Raw genomic sequence first — 17,611 nt, 5'->3', positions numbered from 1 at the left:
TTCTTACCACCAAAGTGGATAACCTCACATTTATCCACATTAAACTGCATCTGCCATGCATCCGCCCACTCACCCAGCCTGTCCAAGTCACCCTGCATTCTCATAACATCCTCCTCACATTTCACACTGCCACCCAGCTTTGTGTCATCTGTAAATTTGCTAATGTTACTTTTAATCCCTTCATCTAAATCATTAATATATATTGTAAACAGCTGCAGTCCCAGCACTGAACTCTAAGGTACCTCACTGGTCACCGCCTGCCATTCCGAAAGGGACCCGTTAATCGCTACTCTTTGTTTTCTGTCAGCCAGCCAATTTTCAATCCATGTCAGTACTCTGCCCCCAATACCATGTGCCCTAATTTTGCCCACTAATCTCCTATGTGGGACTTTATCAAAGGCTTTCTGAAAGTCCAGGTACACTACATCCACTGGCTCTCCCTTGTCCATTTTCATAGTTACATCCTCAAAACATTCTAGAAGATTAGTCAAGCACGATTTCCCCTTCGTGAATCCACGCTGACTTGGACCTATCCTGTTACTGCCATCCAAATGTGTCGTAATTTCATCTTCTATAATTGACTCCAGCATCTTTCCCACCACTGACGTCAAGCTAACTGGTCTATAATTCCCTGTTTTCTCTCTCCCTCCTTTCTTGAAAAGTGGGACAACACATTAGCCACCCTTCAATCCACAGGAACTGATCCTGAATCTATAGAACATTGGAAAATGATTACCAATGCGTCCACGATTTCTAAAGCCACCTCCTTAAGTACCCTGGGATGCAGACCATCAGGTCCCGGGGACTTATCAGCCTTCAGACATAACAGTCCATCCAACACCATTTCCTGCCTAATATAAATTTCCTTTAGTTCATTACCCTAGGTCCTTTGGCCACTATTATATCTGGGAGATTGTTTGTGTCTTCCCTAGTGAAGACAGATCCAAAGTACCTGTTCAACTCGTCTGCCATTTCCTTGTTCCCCATAATAAATTCACCTGCTTCTGTCTTCAAAGACGCAATGAAGCAGGAAGGACCCCAACTAGCCACTGATGTTATTTACTGAGACCAGCCACGCTCAGGTTAGCAGATGACCGAATTTTACCAGCATGGTGCCTTCAGGTTGCTGAGCTCCACAGGGGGCTGGGTAAGCACTTTGTTCTGGTTTAAACCAGTCCCTCCCGGACACGTTTGTACCAGTGGCAGCCCCACCCTCAAAGTGCAGCAAAGGAGGAGCAGGAACTGGAAGAAGGTGGAGTTAGGTGGGGGGCGGATGCGGGTGGAAGTTAGTCTGACGGGAAATGGAGATCGTCTTCACACGGGGAGTTTGTGAGGTATTTCTCCTCCTTAAATCTCAGCAGGAAAGAGGCTGTGAGATGTCGGCACCTCAATATCATGAAGGATCCCACCCACTCTGCTTATGGGTTGTTTGTCCCACTCCCATCAAGGAGGAGACCGCGCAGCACCCACACGGGACCTCTAGACACAAAAACAATTACTTCCCCTGAGCCATCAGGCTGATAAACATCTCCACCCATTAACCCACCCCACCAGCCCTCACATCCACATCAGCCACTCCTCTCCGCAGCCCCCAGCACCCTCCACACCCCCATGCATTGCCACTTTACGCCTACGCTCCACAACATCACACCTACACTAACGCAGTCACTGTCCTTGTGTGTTTTCATCTGCCCTGCTGACACCTAGAGGAGTTTCTCGTGCCAAGAATCACTTTGTCACTTTATCATTTCCTGTCATATTCTCCTGCCCCGAGTGTCACTTTATGTACGTACAACCTGTGCATGTAGATAAGTTAATCTTACACATGTTCAGTCACACTCAGCAGTTACTCGTACAATGTGTTTTATAGGCCTCCAGGAGGACCACAACCTTGTCATTGGATTTGGAGGCTTGCATGCTTCAACGATGTTGGCTGGAGTCAGGGCTCTATGCTTTGGCTCTTGGTAGGTCACCCACGCCAAACAGGTTAAAGGGTAGAGGTCAAACTAAGAGTGGTCCACTGGTCCTCCAGGTTCGGGGGTTCAGCTCAGGGCTGACAACCCTGATTGGCAAAACAACATTGTTATGGAAACCGCAACGAAGGATCCTTCTACATCTGAGTGTGATGGTGTCCCTGAGTCTCCACCAGGACTTGCATAACTGACAGTTGTGAGAACCGAGAGGAAGCTACTGACAATGGAAGCCCTCAGCACCACCAGAGATGGAGGATTTCATTGCTGCCCTAAATGCCACAGGACAGTAAGTAAGTAAGTGTTTTATGGGATTGGCTTTACATTTATTGTGTTTTCTTTTGTCCTTACTGTGATTTTATGCTGCATTGGATCCAGAATAACAATCAGTTCTTTCTCCTTCGCACTGGTGTACTGAAGAATGGCAACACACTCACTATCTTGAACACAGTGAAGGTATCCTCAGTAAAATCCATCACCTGTGACAGCTACCAACACAGACCACGGCAAGGACTGCACTTTCAAGGTTCAAACTTCACCATACACAAACCCTGTGATTCATTTTCTTGTGGGCATACTCAATAAATCCATAACAGAACAATAATCAAAACAGAATCAATGAAAGTCTGGGCGATCAAGTAGTGTGCAAAAGACAACAAGCTGCACAAATACAAAAAGCACAAAATAATAACAAATAAATAAACAAATAATCAATAAAGATCAAGAACATGAGACGAAGAGTCCTTGAAAGTGAGCCCATAAGTTGTGGGAACATTTCAGTGATGGGGTGAGGGAAGCTGAGTGAAGTTACCCACCGTGGTTCAAGAGTCTGATGGTAACTGTTCCTGAACCTGCCGATATGAGTCCTGAGGCTCCGGTACCTCCTTCCTGATGGCAGTAACAAGAAGAGAGCATGGCCTGGGGGGTCGGGGTCCCTGATGATGGATGCCGTTTTCCTACAAGAGCGCTCTGTGTAGATGTGCTCGATGGTGCGGAGGGCTTTACCTGTGATGGATTGGGCCGTATCCACTACTTTTTGCCGGATTTTCCATTCAGAGCCATTGGTGTTTCCACGCCAGGCAATATACCCTCCACCACACATCTATAGAAGTTTGTCAAAGTTTTAGATGTCATGCCGAATCGTCACAAACTGCTAAGGAAGTAGAGGCACCCCTGTGCTCTCTTTGTAATTGCCCTCACGTACTGGGCCCAGGACAGGTCTTCTGAAATGATTACACCGAGGAATTTAAATTTGCTGACCCTCTCCACCTCTGATGAGGACTGGCTCATAGACCCCTGATTCCCTCCTCCTGAAGTCAATAATCAGCCGCTTGGTCTCGCTGACATTGAGTGAGAGGTTGTTGTTGTGGCACCCCACTCAGCCAGGTTTTCAATCTCCCTCCTGTATGCTGGTTCATCACCACCTTTGATCTGGCCCATGACAGTGGTGTCATTAGCAAACTGGAACGTGACATTGGAGCTGTGCTTAGTCACACAGTTATGAAGCGAGTAGAGCAGGGGGGCCAGTCACACAGCCTCGTGCACCTGTGCCGATGGAGATTGTGGAGGAGATGTTGTCACCAATCTAAACTGACTGGGGTTTGCAAGTGATGAAACCGAGGATCCAATTGCACAAGAGACACTGAGGCCAAGGTCTTGGAGGATATTGATTAGTTTTGAGGGGCTGGTGATATTGAATGCTGAGCTGTAGTCGATAAGGAGCATCCTGATGTATGCATCTTTGCTGTCCAGATATTCCAGGGTTGAGTGAGCAGCCAGTGAGGTGAAGTCTGCTGTGGACCTGCTTTACCGGTCGGCAAATTGGAGCAGATCCAAATCACTTCTCAGGCAGGAGCTGATACGCTTCATCACCAACCCCTCAAAACACTTCATCACTGCGGACGTAAGTGCTATTGAATGACAGTCTTTGAGGCAGATCACCAAGTTCTTCTTCGGCACTGAGACATCTAAAGCGTTGACAAACTTCAAGATTCAAGATGGTTTAATGTCATTTCCAGTAGGCAGGTGTAAAGGAGAACGAAGTAATTGTTACTCTAGATCTGATGCAGAATAAAAAACAATAAAACACGGTAAACATAAATACATAAGGCAGCTTCTATACATAGGTTGATAGTGGGAACATAAAGAGACGCTGTGCACTGGAGTGTCTGCACATCAGGTGACTCTGACCCCAGGAAATAATGAAGTAGTGGTGGTTGGGGGATTGGATGGCTGGGTTAGTGGGTGGAGGTGTTAATCAGCCTTCATACTTGGGGAAAGTCACCGTTTTTGAGTCTGGTGGTCCTGGCGTGGATGCTGCGGAGATGCTCCTCCGTGATGGGAGTGGGACAGACAGTCCACGAGCAGGGTGGGTGGAAACCCCCTTGATGTGACTGGTCCTTCTCTGGCATCGTTCGATATGCTTGTCCTTGGTGGTGGGAGGCAGGTGCTGGTGATGGGCTGGACAGCTTTGATGGCCAGTTTTGGAGCCTTTCTCTCCGCCACAACGATGCTTTTCGGAAATTCCAGCAAAGAACTGCAGCACATCCGACTTCTTCCAGGCTGGAGCAAGGGATCGTGTTGACATGCCAAAAGTCGGTGTCCACTGTCACCTAGGGGAGGTTACTATCGTTCTCCATTCAAAAACGGAAAGGTGCACCTGTACACGCAGACGTGTCTGCACTTGTGTGTGCATTCAAACACAAATGCACGTGTGTATTCACAGGTTCATGCATGCACTGTGTGTGTATTGGTACTTTCACCAGGCTACTGTAAGGGTTCTCATCCATTAGCATGTACAGAACACACTGCCTCTCTCTCAGACACACGTGCATGTGAGTATGTACACATACATATAATCATGGCATACGTACTAAAGGATGCACACAAAATTTCAGACACCTGTGTGTAGCATGGCCACACAAAGGCACACCGTCACATAGCGTGCACCCATTTTTGCATGTGCTGTATGTGAACACACACCAAGTTGCACATATTCCAAAGAACACGTGTACACATGGGCACATAGACACAGAGTAGTTACTTGCCCAGATTTCCACCATCACCTCTAAAAAGGACATAGAAAGTAGACACATGGGAGCCCCAGCACCAAGTGTTCCCCTACAAGCCGTACACTATCCCGATTTGCTTCTTCATCTTTCAAGTTCAATCCTGGAACTGTCCAGGTACAACACTGAGGGAGCACCATCCTCACACAGACTACAGACGTTCATGGAGGCAGCTCACCCACAGGCCTATCAAGGACAATTTCAGATGGCAATAAATTCTGGCAACATCCCTTTCCTCTCTCAAACACACACAATCTCTCTCTCTCACACAATCTCTCTCTCTCACACACACAACCTCTCTCTCTCACACACAATCTCTCTCTCACACACACAATCTCTCTCTCACACACACAATCTCTCTCACACACACAGACAACCTCTCTCTCTCACACACAATCTCTCTCTCTCACACACAATCTCTCTCTCACACACACAATCTCTCTCTCTCACACACAATCTCTCTCTCTCACACACAACCTCTCTCTCTCTCACACACTCTCTCTCTCACACACAATCTCTCTCTCACACACAATCTCTCTCTCACACACACAATCTCTCTCTCTCACACACAATCTCTCACACACACACAATCTCTCTCACACACACAATCTCTCTCTCTCACACACAATCTCTCACACACACACACAATCTCTCTCTCGCTCACACACACACACACGCAATCTCTCACACACACACACACACACAATCTCTCTCACACACACACAAAATCTCTCTCTCTCACACACACACACACACACACACACACACACAATCTCTCTCTCTCACACACACACACACACACACAACCTCTCTCTCTCTCATACACTCACACACACATACACACACACACTATCTCTCTCTCTCTCACACACACACACACACACATACACACACACACACAATCTCTCTCTCTCTCTCACACACACACACACACACACACACACAACCTCTCTCTCTCTCACACACACATACACACACAGTCTCTCTCTCTCACACACACACTCACTATCTATCATACACATACTCCCTCCCTCTCAGACACACTCTCTCCACTCAAACGCACTCACAATCTCTCTCTCTCTCACACACAGTGGATATGTACATACAGAGATAAATACACACACAGAATGCAATCATACGCATTCTGAGTATTGCATTCTTTGTGAATACACAAAGTGATGGTGACAACCAAACAAAGACTTTCTGGTTCATCTGCTTGTCAAACTTGTCATCACCTGGAAATCTGGAGCAAAGAGGACCAGCTTTATGAAAAACAAGCAAATGCAATACATGTTGATTTCCACACTGCAGACTCTGCTCCTTTCCTTTGCTCTCACTGGCAATGCCACCTGTGACAGGGTCAGACTCTTGAAGGAAGAATGATCTCCAATGCTAAAAGACAAACTCTTGATCTCCTAATCTACTTTACTGTGGCCTTTGCACCTTATCGTCAACCTACAGTGCACTTTCTCTGTAACTGTAACACTTTATTCTGCATTCTGTTCTCCTTTTCACTATCTTGATGTACCTGTGTATGGGATGCCCTGCAAGTAGATGGCACACAGAAGTTTTTCTCTGTAACTCTGTGCAATGGTAAACCAATGCCAATTAACAGGGAATCATTGGCGCTCCCGGTCCCAAAATATTTCAACTTTGCATTTTAACATGGGGAGGTTCTGAGGGACCGATGAGGACAGGAGTGGGTGGGAGGAGAGTAGGTGTGTAGGCAACCTCGACACTCACTGATTGATCAAATGTTTCAGCCTGTTTCAAGGTCCGGGGATAACCATCAATCATGAAGCCTTTTGTCTCTTGCAGATTCTCCAACAGGGCATCCTTCAGAATCTCCAGCGTTACTCCCTGAAAACAACAGAGCCAGAGTCAGAAGGCCAATCACCAATTACAAGATCAATCACAGTAAAGGCCAACGTAGGCCTCAGCAGGACATGGACTGGATGCAGAGCTGAGCCCAGAAGTGTCTGACAGAGTTCAATCCAGAAACTTGTGAAGTGATTCACTTTGGAAGGTCGAACTTGAAGGCAGAGTACAAGGTGAAGGGAAGGGTTATTAACAGTTTGGAGGAACAGAGGGATATTGGAAACACAAAATAATCTGCAGATCCTGGGGTCAAAGCAAGTGCTACACCTGTCCCTACACCTCCTCTCTTGCCACCATTCAGGGCCCCAAACAGTCCTTCCAGGTGAGGCAACACTTCACTTGTAAGTCTGTTGGGGTCATCTATTGCATCCGGTGCTCCCGGTGCGGCCTCCTCTACATTGGTGAAACCCGACGCAGATTGGGGGACCGCTTCATCGAGCACCTTCACTCTATCCGCCACAACAGACAGGATCTCCTGGTAGCCACCCACTTCAACTCTGCTTCCCACTCCCATTCAGATATGTCCATACATGGTCTCCTCTACTGCCACGATGAGGCTAAACTCAGGTTGGAGGAGCAACACCTCATATACCGTCTAGGTAGTCTCCAGCCCCTCGGTATGAACATAGAATTCTCCAACTTCCGGTAATTCCCTCCCCCTCCCTTCCCCTATCCCTATTTCACTCTGCCCCCTCCCCCAGCTGCCTACCACCTCCCTCATGGTTCCACCTCCTTCTACTACCCATTGTGTTTTCCCCTATTCCTTCTTCACCTTTCCTACCTATCACCTCCCTGCCTCCCGTCCCCCACCCCTTTATCTTTCCCCTTACTGGTTTTTCACCTGGAACCTACCAGCCTTCTCCTTCCCACCCTCCCCCCACCTTCTTTATAGGGCCACTGCCCCTTCCCCCTACAGTCCTGACGAAGGGTTCCGGCCCGAAACGTTGACTGATCGTTTCCATGGATGCTGCCCGACCTGCTGAGTTCCTCCAGCGTGTTGTGAGAGGGATATTGGGATGGGATCTGTGTCGATAGATCTACAAAGTTGCCTCGCAAGCTGACAGGGTGGCATGATATTGTACCAACCTTTTAATCAAGTTTTTAAATGAGCACACAGTGCCTTACGTGTCCCTACCACTGGTCCTAGTAGCATGATCCACACACTTACCCCTCTGTGTGTTGGGAAAAAAGGCATGTGGTGTGTTAGGCGGGGTATTGAGTTCAAGAATGGTGAGGGTAGAGTTGCAGCTCTATAAAACCCTGTTTAGACCACACTTGAAATATTGTGTTTAATTCAGGTCGCCTCATTATAGGAAGGATGTGGAAGCTTTAGAGAGGGTCCATAGGAGATTTGCCAGGATGCTGTTGAAGAATTAGAGATCATGTCTTATCAGAAGAGTTTGAGCGAACTATGATTTCCTCCTTGGTGTGAAGGAAGATGAAGAGGACTTGATAGGAATATATAAGATGATAAGAGAAGAAATCCAGCATCTCTTTTTTTCCCAGGGTGGAAATGGCTAATACAAGAAGACGTAATAATTTTAAGGTGATTGGAGGAAAACAGCTGTTCTCTATGGCATTTCGTTGACTGGTTCCTGCGATGAGAGAAGGGTTCTATCACAAGCAGCTGAAGAACTTGGACCTATATTCTTTGGAGTTTAGAATGAGGGGTGAACACCGAGGCATCTCAGCTCTGTAGGGGGCGTGACAAGGAGGTGTCAAGATGTCTTCGCCAATGGGAGGTATTGGGTAAGGGGACACAGTTACGAGATTTGGGGCTGGTCATTTAAATCTGAGGTGCATGAAAAATTCTAGCAAATGGTGATTTTCTCCATAAGGGTGGCAGTCTATGTTTGACGTATTAGCTTGGGGATGTGGAGCTAAATTAGAGTCAAAACACCAATCAGCTGTGATTGGGTTAAATGTGGACCAGGCTTCCATTTAACCTATTCTGTATCTACCTGTGAGTAACATTATGATTCTCTAGGCTTCTGATAGGACCTAAAGGGGATCTGTAGCCAGAGTTACTGGGCGGATATTGAGTATCCTCAAGGTTGATGACGGTGCCTCCTAGGACTAAGGTGAGGCAGTGGGATGGAGCTGATGGTGGAGCAGCTGGAACCTGTTGTCCTGGATTTGAGTGTGGTTGGTCATTGGTGGCTGACTGGCGTTTGATGGCCCCATTATGGGTAACAAAAGGATGTGAGAGTCGTCAGGGGAATAGGAGGGTTGGTAGAGTGGGGTGGAAAGACAAAGGTACTGGATTAAAGATTAGCTTTCTTTGTTGTTTGCGTATCCACGCATGCAGTGAAATGTGTCATTTTGCATCAATGACCAGCCTGTAAATATCACCAAACTTCTAGCACCACGCTTGGGGTCAGCCTACAAGTGTCACCACGCTTCCAGTTCCAACATAGCATGCCTGCAGTTCACAAGCCCTAACCCATACACCCTTGGAATTTGGGAGGAAACCCAAGAACCCGGAGGAAACCCTTGCAGTCACGGGAAGAACATACAAGTTCTTCATATTCAGCGATGGGAACCGAACCCTGACTGGTGATCTCTGACTCTATAAAACTATCATTGCATCTTGTGACTGAGTCTGTGGGCGCCTGGTTTCTTCAGCGTTCTCATAAATGATTATTCCAGGGGCAATATCACAGAATCAAACAACAGTGAAAGGCCCTTCAGCCTGTCAAGTCTGTGCCAATTATTAACCACTCATTTACACTCACTCTACAGTAATCTGATTTTACCCTCCCCACACTCTCATCAACCCCGCCTCAGCCTTCTACCATTCATCCACATCAACCAATTAAGCTGCTTTGTGATGTGAGAGGGAACTGGAGCATCCAGGGCAATCCCATGTGGCACAGGGAAAGGCTGCAGACTCCACACAGACAGCACCAGAGGTCAGGATTGAACTCGGGACCCTGGAACCGAGGCATAGCGGATCCACCGACTGCACCACAGTGCTGCCTCTTACCTCCAGTGCTCCAAAGGTTGTGTCACAGGGGGTATGACGTCTGCAGTGAGGGAAATGGATCAGAATCTGCAAGGCTAACACACACCCGACGACAGTGATGTGAAGCAGTTATTGTCCTATTTTTGTTCTGTGGGAAGCCCACTTTCAGCTGCATAACAAAGAGATCGACTGTGCTATACAGTTTGATTTCACTGGGTCCTCTGGAACTGTCAGGGGGTGTAGATATATTGATCACAAAATAATCTGCAGACGCTGGGGTCAAAGCAACACTCACAACACGCTGGAGGAACTCAGTAGGTCGAGCAGCATCCGTGGAAAAGATCGGTTGACGTTTTGGGCCGGAACACTTCGTCAGGACTGTAGAGGGAAGGGGCAGAGGCCCTATAAGGGTGGTGGGGGGAGGGTGGGAAGGAGAAAGCTGGTAGATTCCAAGTGAAAAACCAGTAAGGGGAAAGATAAAGGGGTGGGGGAGGGGAAGCAGGGAGGGGATAGGCAGGAAAGGTGAAGAAAGAATATGGGAAAACACAATGGGTAGTAGAAGGAGGCGGAACCATGAGGGAGGTGATAGGCAGCTGGGAGAGGGGGCAGAGTGACATAGGGATAGGGGAAGGGAGGGGGAAAGAATTGCCGGAAGTATCTTTCCTCTTACTAGTTTTTCACCTGGAACTTACCAGCCTTTTCCTTCCCACCCTCCCCCCACCTTCTTTATAGGGCCTCTGCCCCTTCCCCCTACGGTCCTGACGAAGGGTTCCGGCCCGAAAGGTTGACCGATCTTTTCCACGGATGCTGCCCGACCTGCTGAGTTCCTGCAGCGTGCTGTGAGTGTTGGATATATTGATAATACTGACCGTGGTACTGTAGAGAGCAATTTGCCTCCAGTGTTTGTCTTTCCGGTCCTGATTCTGTGTAAGTCAACACTGCTTCCTACTGACCTATCCAGGGAGAAAGAAAGACTCGCTGGATATAATTTTTAAAAGAAAGGCATCTCACTGATACCTGTGGTGGTGCACTGGACATTTGAGACTTGGCTTTGAACCGATGCCACTCCCAGCCTGACCAGCACGCAAAGAGATTATGCCAACAGTTTTGGAGGGCATTGAAACTGGAAAATGGAACAGGAAGGCTATCACTTTGAGGAAGGCAATGTAAAATATCCAACAATCTATGTAAAGAGAACAAGCATTTATGATAAGGCATCACGCTGATTTTATTTCTGAATTTAGTCTGTTTGAGCTTAACCTTTGGAGTAAAGCCCCTATAGGGATTATTAATCTCTGTAAATCTGGTGTGTGTTTGACCTAGAGTTGTGGAACCAGGAAATTCCCTTCTGCTGTGCTGGGACCAATGTTTATCCTCAACCAACATCACTAGAACAGATAGAACATTATTACGTTGCTGTATTGACATGTGGGAAAATGGCCTGCTATGTTTTCCAAGAGAAGAGCTACAAGGGAAACGCTTTAGCCGCAATGACAAGGTTAATAGGAATTCCTTTTTTGGAGGAGGAGGAGAAAGGATTGAAGGTTATGGTGTAGAAAGGAGGACGAGATCAGTTTACTGGACTCCATTTCATTTACTGGAACAGCAATGCAGGTCGGTAGGTGATGGGGAACAGCACACTCATAGTACTCACCAGTGGAACCAAGCCTCCTTCGACCATTATCTTCTTGATCCTTTTCCCTCGCTCCGTCTCGTTGGTTATCTCCTTCCGCAGCAGGTTCCCTGTGGACAGGTGCGTGAAGCCGTATTTCTCCATTATTTTCATGCACTGGCTCCCTTTCCCTGATCCGGGGCCCCCTGAAACGCAGCACAGGTTACCGGGAGACTCGTTCGTTCGTCTATGTACAAACCTTCCTCTCATTTTGGTGAAAAACGCCCTCAAAAGGAGCTTACATTTGCAGCACGCCCCTCAGCTGTGTGACAGGAAAATTAGTACCACTGCACCACACAGAGGGAGCCAAGTTCAGGTCCACAGTCCCTTATCCGAAATCCTTGGGGCCAGTTGCATTTCGGAATTCAGAATTTTTTGGATTTCAGACCCCCCTCCCCCCGATACCAAAAACCGCGTATGCTCAGTTACTGTTACTAAACAGTAAGCAGGAGGAGAAGATGGTGGCGTGACACAGCTCACAGCGGCCACTCCGGTGGTGATGTCTGTTATCTGTCAAGTAGGGTGCCGTGCACAATCCTGATTTGATGGAGACGGACGTGAGAGCACGGAGGAACATCTGGTGAAACTTCTGAAATGCCTGCTTCGCTGCTGCTGTGTGGTCCAGAATCTCCGGAGGAGAAGGCCCCGAGTCCTCGGCTTTGCTTGTTGCTCGGTGGCCGGGGCGGGGTCAAAGTGCTCGGCAGAGGATGGTGCTCGGAGAGGCTGTGTCGGAGGGGCTGGTTGGAGGCTTGAAGTTTTTGGACGGACTCAGAGTCCGCTGTGGTCGGGTGCTTCCAATGGTGCTGCATCGGCAAGTTGGCGGCGCTTGGAGGTTCATGGCAGGGAGAGTTTCTCCCTTCTGCCGCCTGCGTGAGATGATGAGTCTATCAGGACTTTGAGACTTTTTTTTACCTTGCCCATGGTCTGCTCTTTATCAAATTATGGTATTGCTTTGCACTGTTGTAACTATATGTTATAATTATGTGGTTTTGTCAGTTTTAGTCTTGGTTTGTCCTGTGTTTTTCTTGTGATATCATTCTGGAGGAACGTTGTATCATTTTTTTAATGCATGCATTTCTAAATGACAATAAACAAGGACTGAGTGTCCTCATAATCTAATCAAGTCCCTGTGGGCTTTAGGACCCAGCGGCACACCAAACCTATGCACATCCTCCCATATACTTTAAATCATCTCTAGGTTACTTATAATACCGAATACAATGTAAATGCTATGTAAGTAGTTGTTATACTGTATTGTTTAGGGAATAATGACAAGAAGAAATTTTATTTCCGACAAAAACATTCAATAAAACATAAAAATATACAGCTTTAAATAAACTGAATCAAACACATGGTAAATGACTTATTGGAATAAATGTAAAACGTCACTGTCACTGTCACTATAAAACTTCAGTAACCTGTCTTTCTGTTTATTTAAATCATAAACAGTGGTAGTTCCGACACTATTTTCTTCAGTAAGATGCCGCGCAGACACACCACGATCAAGTTTCTGCAAGAACTCCACTTTCTGCGTTATTGATAGTGATAGAGAAGATTCCTTCTCTTTTTCTTATTGTTACCTATAGGGGTATCTGCAGTTTTCACAGTGAAATTAAACGCAAAGTCGACAGTGAACACACAATATCAGCGAACAGCAAATGCAGGTGTAACCAGTACGAGCGCTGAGCTACAACTGACGCCTGGCGGCCTCTGCTAGCGCTGTCACATCACACCTGAGTGACGCCAGCTGTTGGCGAGAAAAACTTCGGTTTTTGGAGCTTTTTGGATTTCAGAATTTCAGATAAAGGAATGTACAATTGGATTAGGGAGGTGGAGGATTAGGAATAGGGTTCAGTATAAAATTAGTTATAGGATTAATTACCAGATTAGGTATTGGATCAGGTTTCGGATTAGGTATAGGATTAGTTACTGGATTAGGTATATAATTAGTTATAAGATTAGCTTTATTTATACATCGATACATTGAAACGTACAATCAAATGTGCTGTTTGTGTCGATGCCCAGCACAGTCTGGGGGCAGACTACAAGTGTTGTCATGCTTCCAACACCAGCATAGTATGCCCACAACTTAATAAACGTTACGTCTTTGGAATGTGGGGGAAAACCGGAGGAAACCCATGGAATTATAGGGAGAACACTGCAAACTCCTTACAGCCAGCGGTGGGATTGAATCTGGGTTGCTAGCAGTATAAAACGCTACGCTAACCACTACGCTATCATGCCATTATGGGGTCAGGTCTGGGATTAGCGATAGAATTAGATCTAGGATTAGGTGTGGGATTCCTCCCAGAGGACCACAGTGATGTTTTAGTGTTTGGGGACTGCGTGCCTTAATGACCCAGAGAGCTCTGTTGCCTGGAGTCAGGGCTTTGTGCTTTGGCTCTTGGTAGGATCACCCATGTCAAACAGGTCAAAGGGTAGAGGCCAGACTAAAAGTGGTCCACTGGTCTTCCAGATTTGGGGCTAACAACCTTGACTAGTCAAAAGTGACACAGAAACAGCAAGGAAGCAGCCTTCTGTATCTGTGTGCGACAAGATGGACAGAGATGGAGGACCTTCCTTGCAACCCTGATCGCCAGCAGTGTAACAGGCAGTAACTAAGTAAGTAGGTAGAGGATTAAAGCTAGGACCAGAATTAGAGAGCGAGTGTTTGCGCTATGGTTGATAACGACACCATGATTCAATTAGTGATGATGTAGAGACTAGAATGAAGGTATTCTTGGAGTTAGCTTCCTGGTCGTGAACAGCAAGGCCCCCTTTACCCTCAAGCACTGAGAGCGAAGTAGGGTCTGATGGGCCCGTGAAGATCAGGGTCCAATGCTCTGTTCCAATTTCTGACAGAAGTACTGCAGATTCAATGTGCTGATCTGGTAAAAAAAGAAATCACCAGAGATCTTGGATTGAACAACAAATTTCACACTGCAAGTCAACGATAATAAATCTGATTCTGTTTGAAGAAAGTCACAACTACGGGGAGCAGTGTGGAATTGCGGAGGAATTTGAAAGCAAGGTTGAAAATCGTGAAGTCTTGCTGTTACTGCACTGGGAGCTGGTGAGCACGTGGATGACGCGAGCTTCAGGGCACAGGCAGCCTTCCCAAACAGAACAATACCCAACAGAACTATACCTTGCTTTTATCCCGTATACAAGGCCATTCAGCCATCATATCTGTACTATCTCTTTGAATGGGCTAACCCAATTAGTCCCGTTCTTTCCTCAGAGGTCTAAAATTGGTTCTTTCTTTAAATTTCTGTCGATTTTTTTTTTTTGGAAAATCCTTCCTTTCGGCTGCACTTCCCTGATCTCAGAAAGTTACAGGAATTAAAATTCTAGCGGAAAGATTTTGGGCCCAAAGTGTCAACTATACTTTTTTCCATAGATACTGCCTGGCCTGCTGAGTTCCTCCAGCATTTTGTTTCGATTGCCAGCATCTGCAGATTTTCTCATTTTTAAAATTCCTTATCTCCCCTCTTGGTTCCTTTGCCAGTCACCTTTCCCCCCCTTTCCTCTGCTTTCTATAACAGTTTCTCCTCTATTGAAGCCCTTGATAATTTTAAACACCTCTATCAAATTCCCCTTTCACTTTAAGGAACATGGCTCAGATTTCACTGCAATGTGCTGTAATTTACTGGGAATTACTCATTCTCATGACATTTGATCATTACAGCCTTACCTTTAGAAAACAGAAATGAGTGAAAATGACTTTACTCACCAATCACGAAGATAATTTTGGTGGCCTTCAATTTTTCTGTAAGATACAAGAAGAAACATTTAGATTTTCACACTTCAGATTGAACTTACCCCACTGGTTTGATGACTTTTCTCCTACCATGTGGAGAAATCAGGAAAGATGAGTGTGTTAAATCCTATCTGCGGTTCTGTCCTTCAGTAAGACCATGAGTCAACCAACTATACGAGGCAGGTGAAGGATAGGTAACCAGCTGCCCACCAAGGTGAGATCTACACCTGTGTCACCCGATAGTGAGAAGATCCATATTCTGAAAAAAGCAACCCTCCATGGATATATCATCAGAAAATGCCGGAAACAGCAGCATCTGTGGAGGGAGGAACAGCACTGAGGTCAGAGATGAGTGACCTTTTGTCAGAACTGAACGTGGAGTAACACTAGCACAGATGGGGAGTTATGGAGATGGATTATGTATGGTGATATAGAGACCAAGCTGGTCCATTTTGTTTTAGGAGAGAACAAATGATTGGCACTAAGAGCTCCTCTGTCTCTGAGAAGAGATCCCACACGTGGTTTTCTCCGAATGTTCCAGTATCTTCCCATAGTCCGAAGACAGACCAGTTGGTAGGTTGATTGGTCATTGTAAGTTGTCCTGTGATTAGGGTAGGGTGAAATCGGAGGATTGGTGGGTGGTGTGGCTCAAAGGGCTGGAAAGGTCTGTCCCGCTGTGTATATAGAAAGACAGGTACTGTTGATAGACAGAAAGATAGATAGGTAAATAAAAGCAGTAGGAAATGAAATTTCCAACATTTCATTGAATTTCAAAGAGGGTATTCTTATAATTACATCAATTTACAGAAGCTGTTTTTTATTTTGGAGATACAGCACGGTTTCAGGCTCTTCTGGCCCAATGAGCCCACAGTGCCTAACTGTTACACCCCTCTCTCTGATGAATGTGTGGACCCGTACGTCTTTGGAATGTGGGAGGAAAGCCCTATGGTCGTAGGGAGGGTGTTGCAAACTCCTTCCAAACAGCTGCAGGAATTGAATCCAGTTCACTAGCACCACACTAAATGCTACCCTAGCGTGCTTAGAGCTGCAAAGAAAAACAGTTGTCAGTCTGTGTAATCATAAGGCAACAAACGCCCTTAATTTGAGATGAAATGAAGTGCTGGAAATATTCAATAGGTCAGGCAGCCTCTGTGGAGACAGAAAAACAGCAGTAATGTGATGGGTGGGTGAATTAACATCGGACTCATCAATGTCCTGACTCAAACAGGAAAGGTTGGTTATCTGAAATAGCTGAATTCAGTGTTGTGTCCTGAGGGCTGTAGGCAAGTGAAGAGGTGCAGTTCGATTCTGTTTGACACATACCCTCAGTAAAGGGTATTTGACAGTTTTTGGGATGGGGGAGGAAACCAGAGATCCCGGGGAGGAAGCCCAGAGGTCACAGGTAGAATGTACAGACTCCACTCTGGAACAGCCTCTTCCACCAGGACATCAGACTGATTAATTCATGCTGACACAATTGTATTTCTATGCTATATTGACTGTCCTGTTGTACATACTATTTATTACAGATTACTATAATTTGCACATTGCACATTCAGACGGAGACATAACGTAAAGATTTTTACTCATATATGTGAAGGATGTCAGAAATAAAGTCAATTGAATTTGCATGAGATCAGATCTGAAAATGGCGACGTCTTTACCAGGTCTCATCCCAGTCCAAAAGCAGGCCTATTCCTCATTAGCAGCGACAATCTGCAAACGCTGGAAATCCACAGTAACACACACACGCAAAATGCCGGAGGAACTCTGCAGGTCAGGCAGCGTTCATGGAGAGGAATTAACAGTCAATGTTTCAGGCTGAGAGTCTCCGCGGATGCTGCCTGACCTGCTGAGTCCCTCCAGCTTTTTGTGTGTGTTGCTGTAGATTTCTCATGAACTAATGATCAATGATAGCTCAGGCTCAGAGAGAAAGGGGTGCGGCTCACAGCAGAGAGAGAGTTCTGGATTTATAACTGACCGCCCTTGAGTTCCACACGTGACCTTTGACCTGGCAAAATTGACACACCCACATATTGCAGATTGTCCATTACCATTTGGTAGTGTGTTTTGTCTAAGAGCTACATATACATGGAAGGCTCTGTTAACAGTGAAATACGGCCCACAAAGAAGAGTGTTAGAAGCATGTATATTGCTCTCCAGGATGCCACCTAATGAGAACTTGAGTTATGATCCATGCCACCAGCCTGAGGGGAAAGGAGAGGATCCCATTCTCTCAGTCCAGAGCAGTTGGAACACAAACAGGGTCACCATCCTAATAACAAGCTGCTGACAGTC

The 17,611-nt window shown here is 46.3% G+C and overlaps 1 protein-coding gene across 2 annotated transcripts in view; it reads right to left on the bottom strand.

The window, feature by feature from the left end:
* Nucleotides 1–17,611, bottom strand: part of LOC134339422 (adenylate kinase isoenzyme 5-like) — a 136,415-nt gene that overhangs the window by 15,427 nt on the left and 103,377 nt on the right. For both annotated transcript variants that reach the window (XM_063035900.1, XM_063035899.1), the window contains exons 11-13: nt 15,287–15,322; nt 11,536–11,699; nt 6,782–6,898 (exon numbers count right to left, since the gene is read on the bottom strand). In XM_063035900.1, coding sequence (XP_062891970.1) covers nt 6,782–6,898; nt 11,536–11,699; nt 15,287–15,322 — 317 coding nt within the window. The remainder of the gene's footprint in view (nt 1–6,781; nt 6,899–11,535; nt 11,700–15,286; nt 15,323–17,611) is intronic.

The sequence above is a fragment of the Mobula hypostoma genome, chromosome 29 (genome assembly GCF_963921235.1).
Source record: "Mobula hypostoma chromosome 29, sMobHyp1.1, whole genome shotgun sequence".
Lineage (NCBI taxonomy): Eukaryota > Metazoa > Chordata > Chondrichthyes > Myliobatiformes > Myliobatidae > Mobula > Mobula hypostoma.
This window is presented reverse-complemented; position numbering and strand designations above follow the sequence as displayed.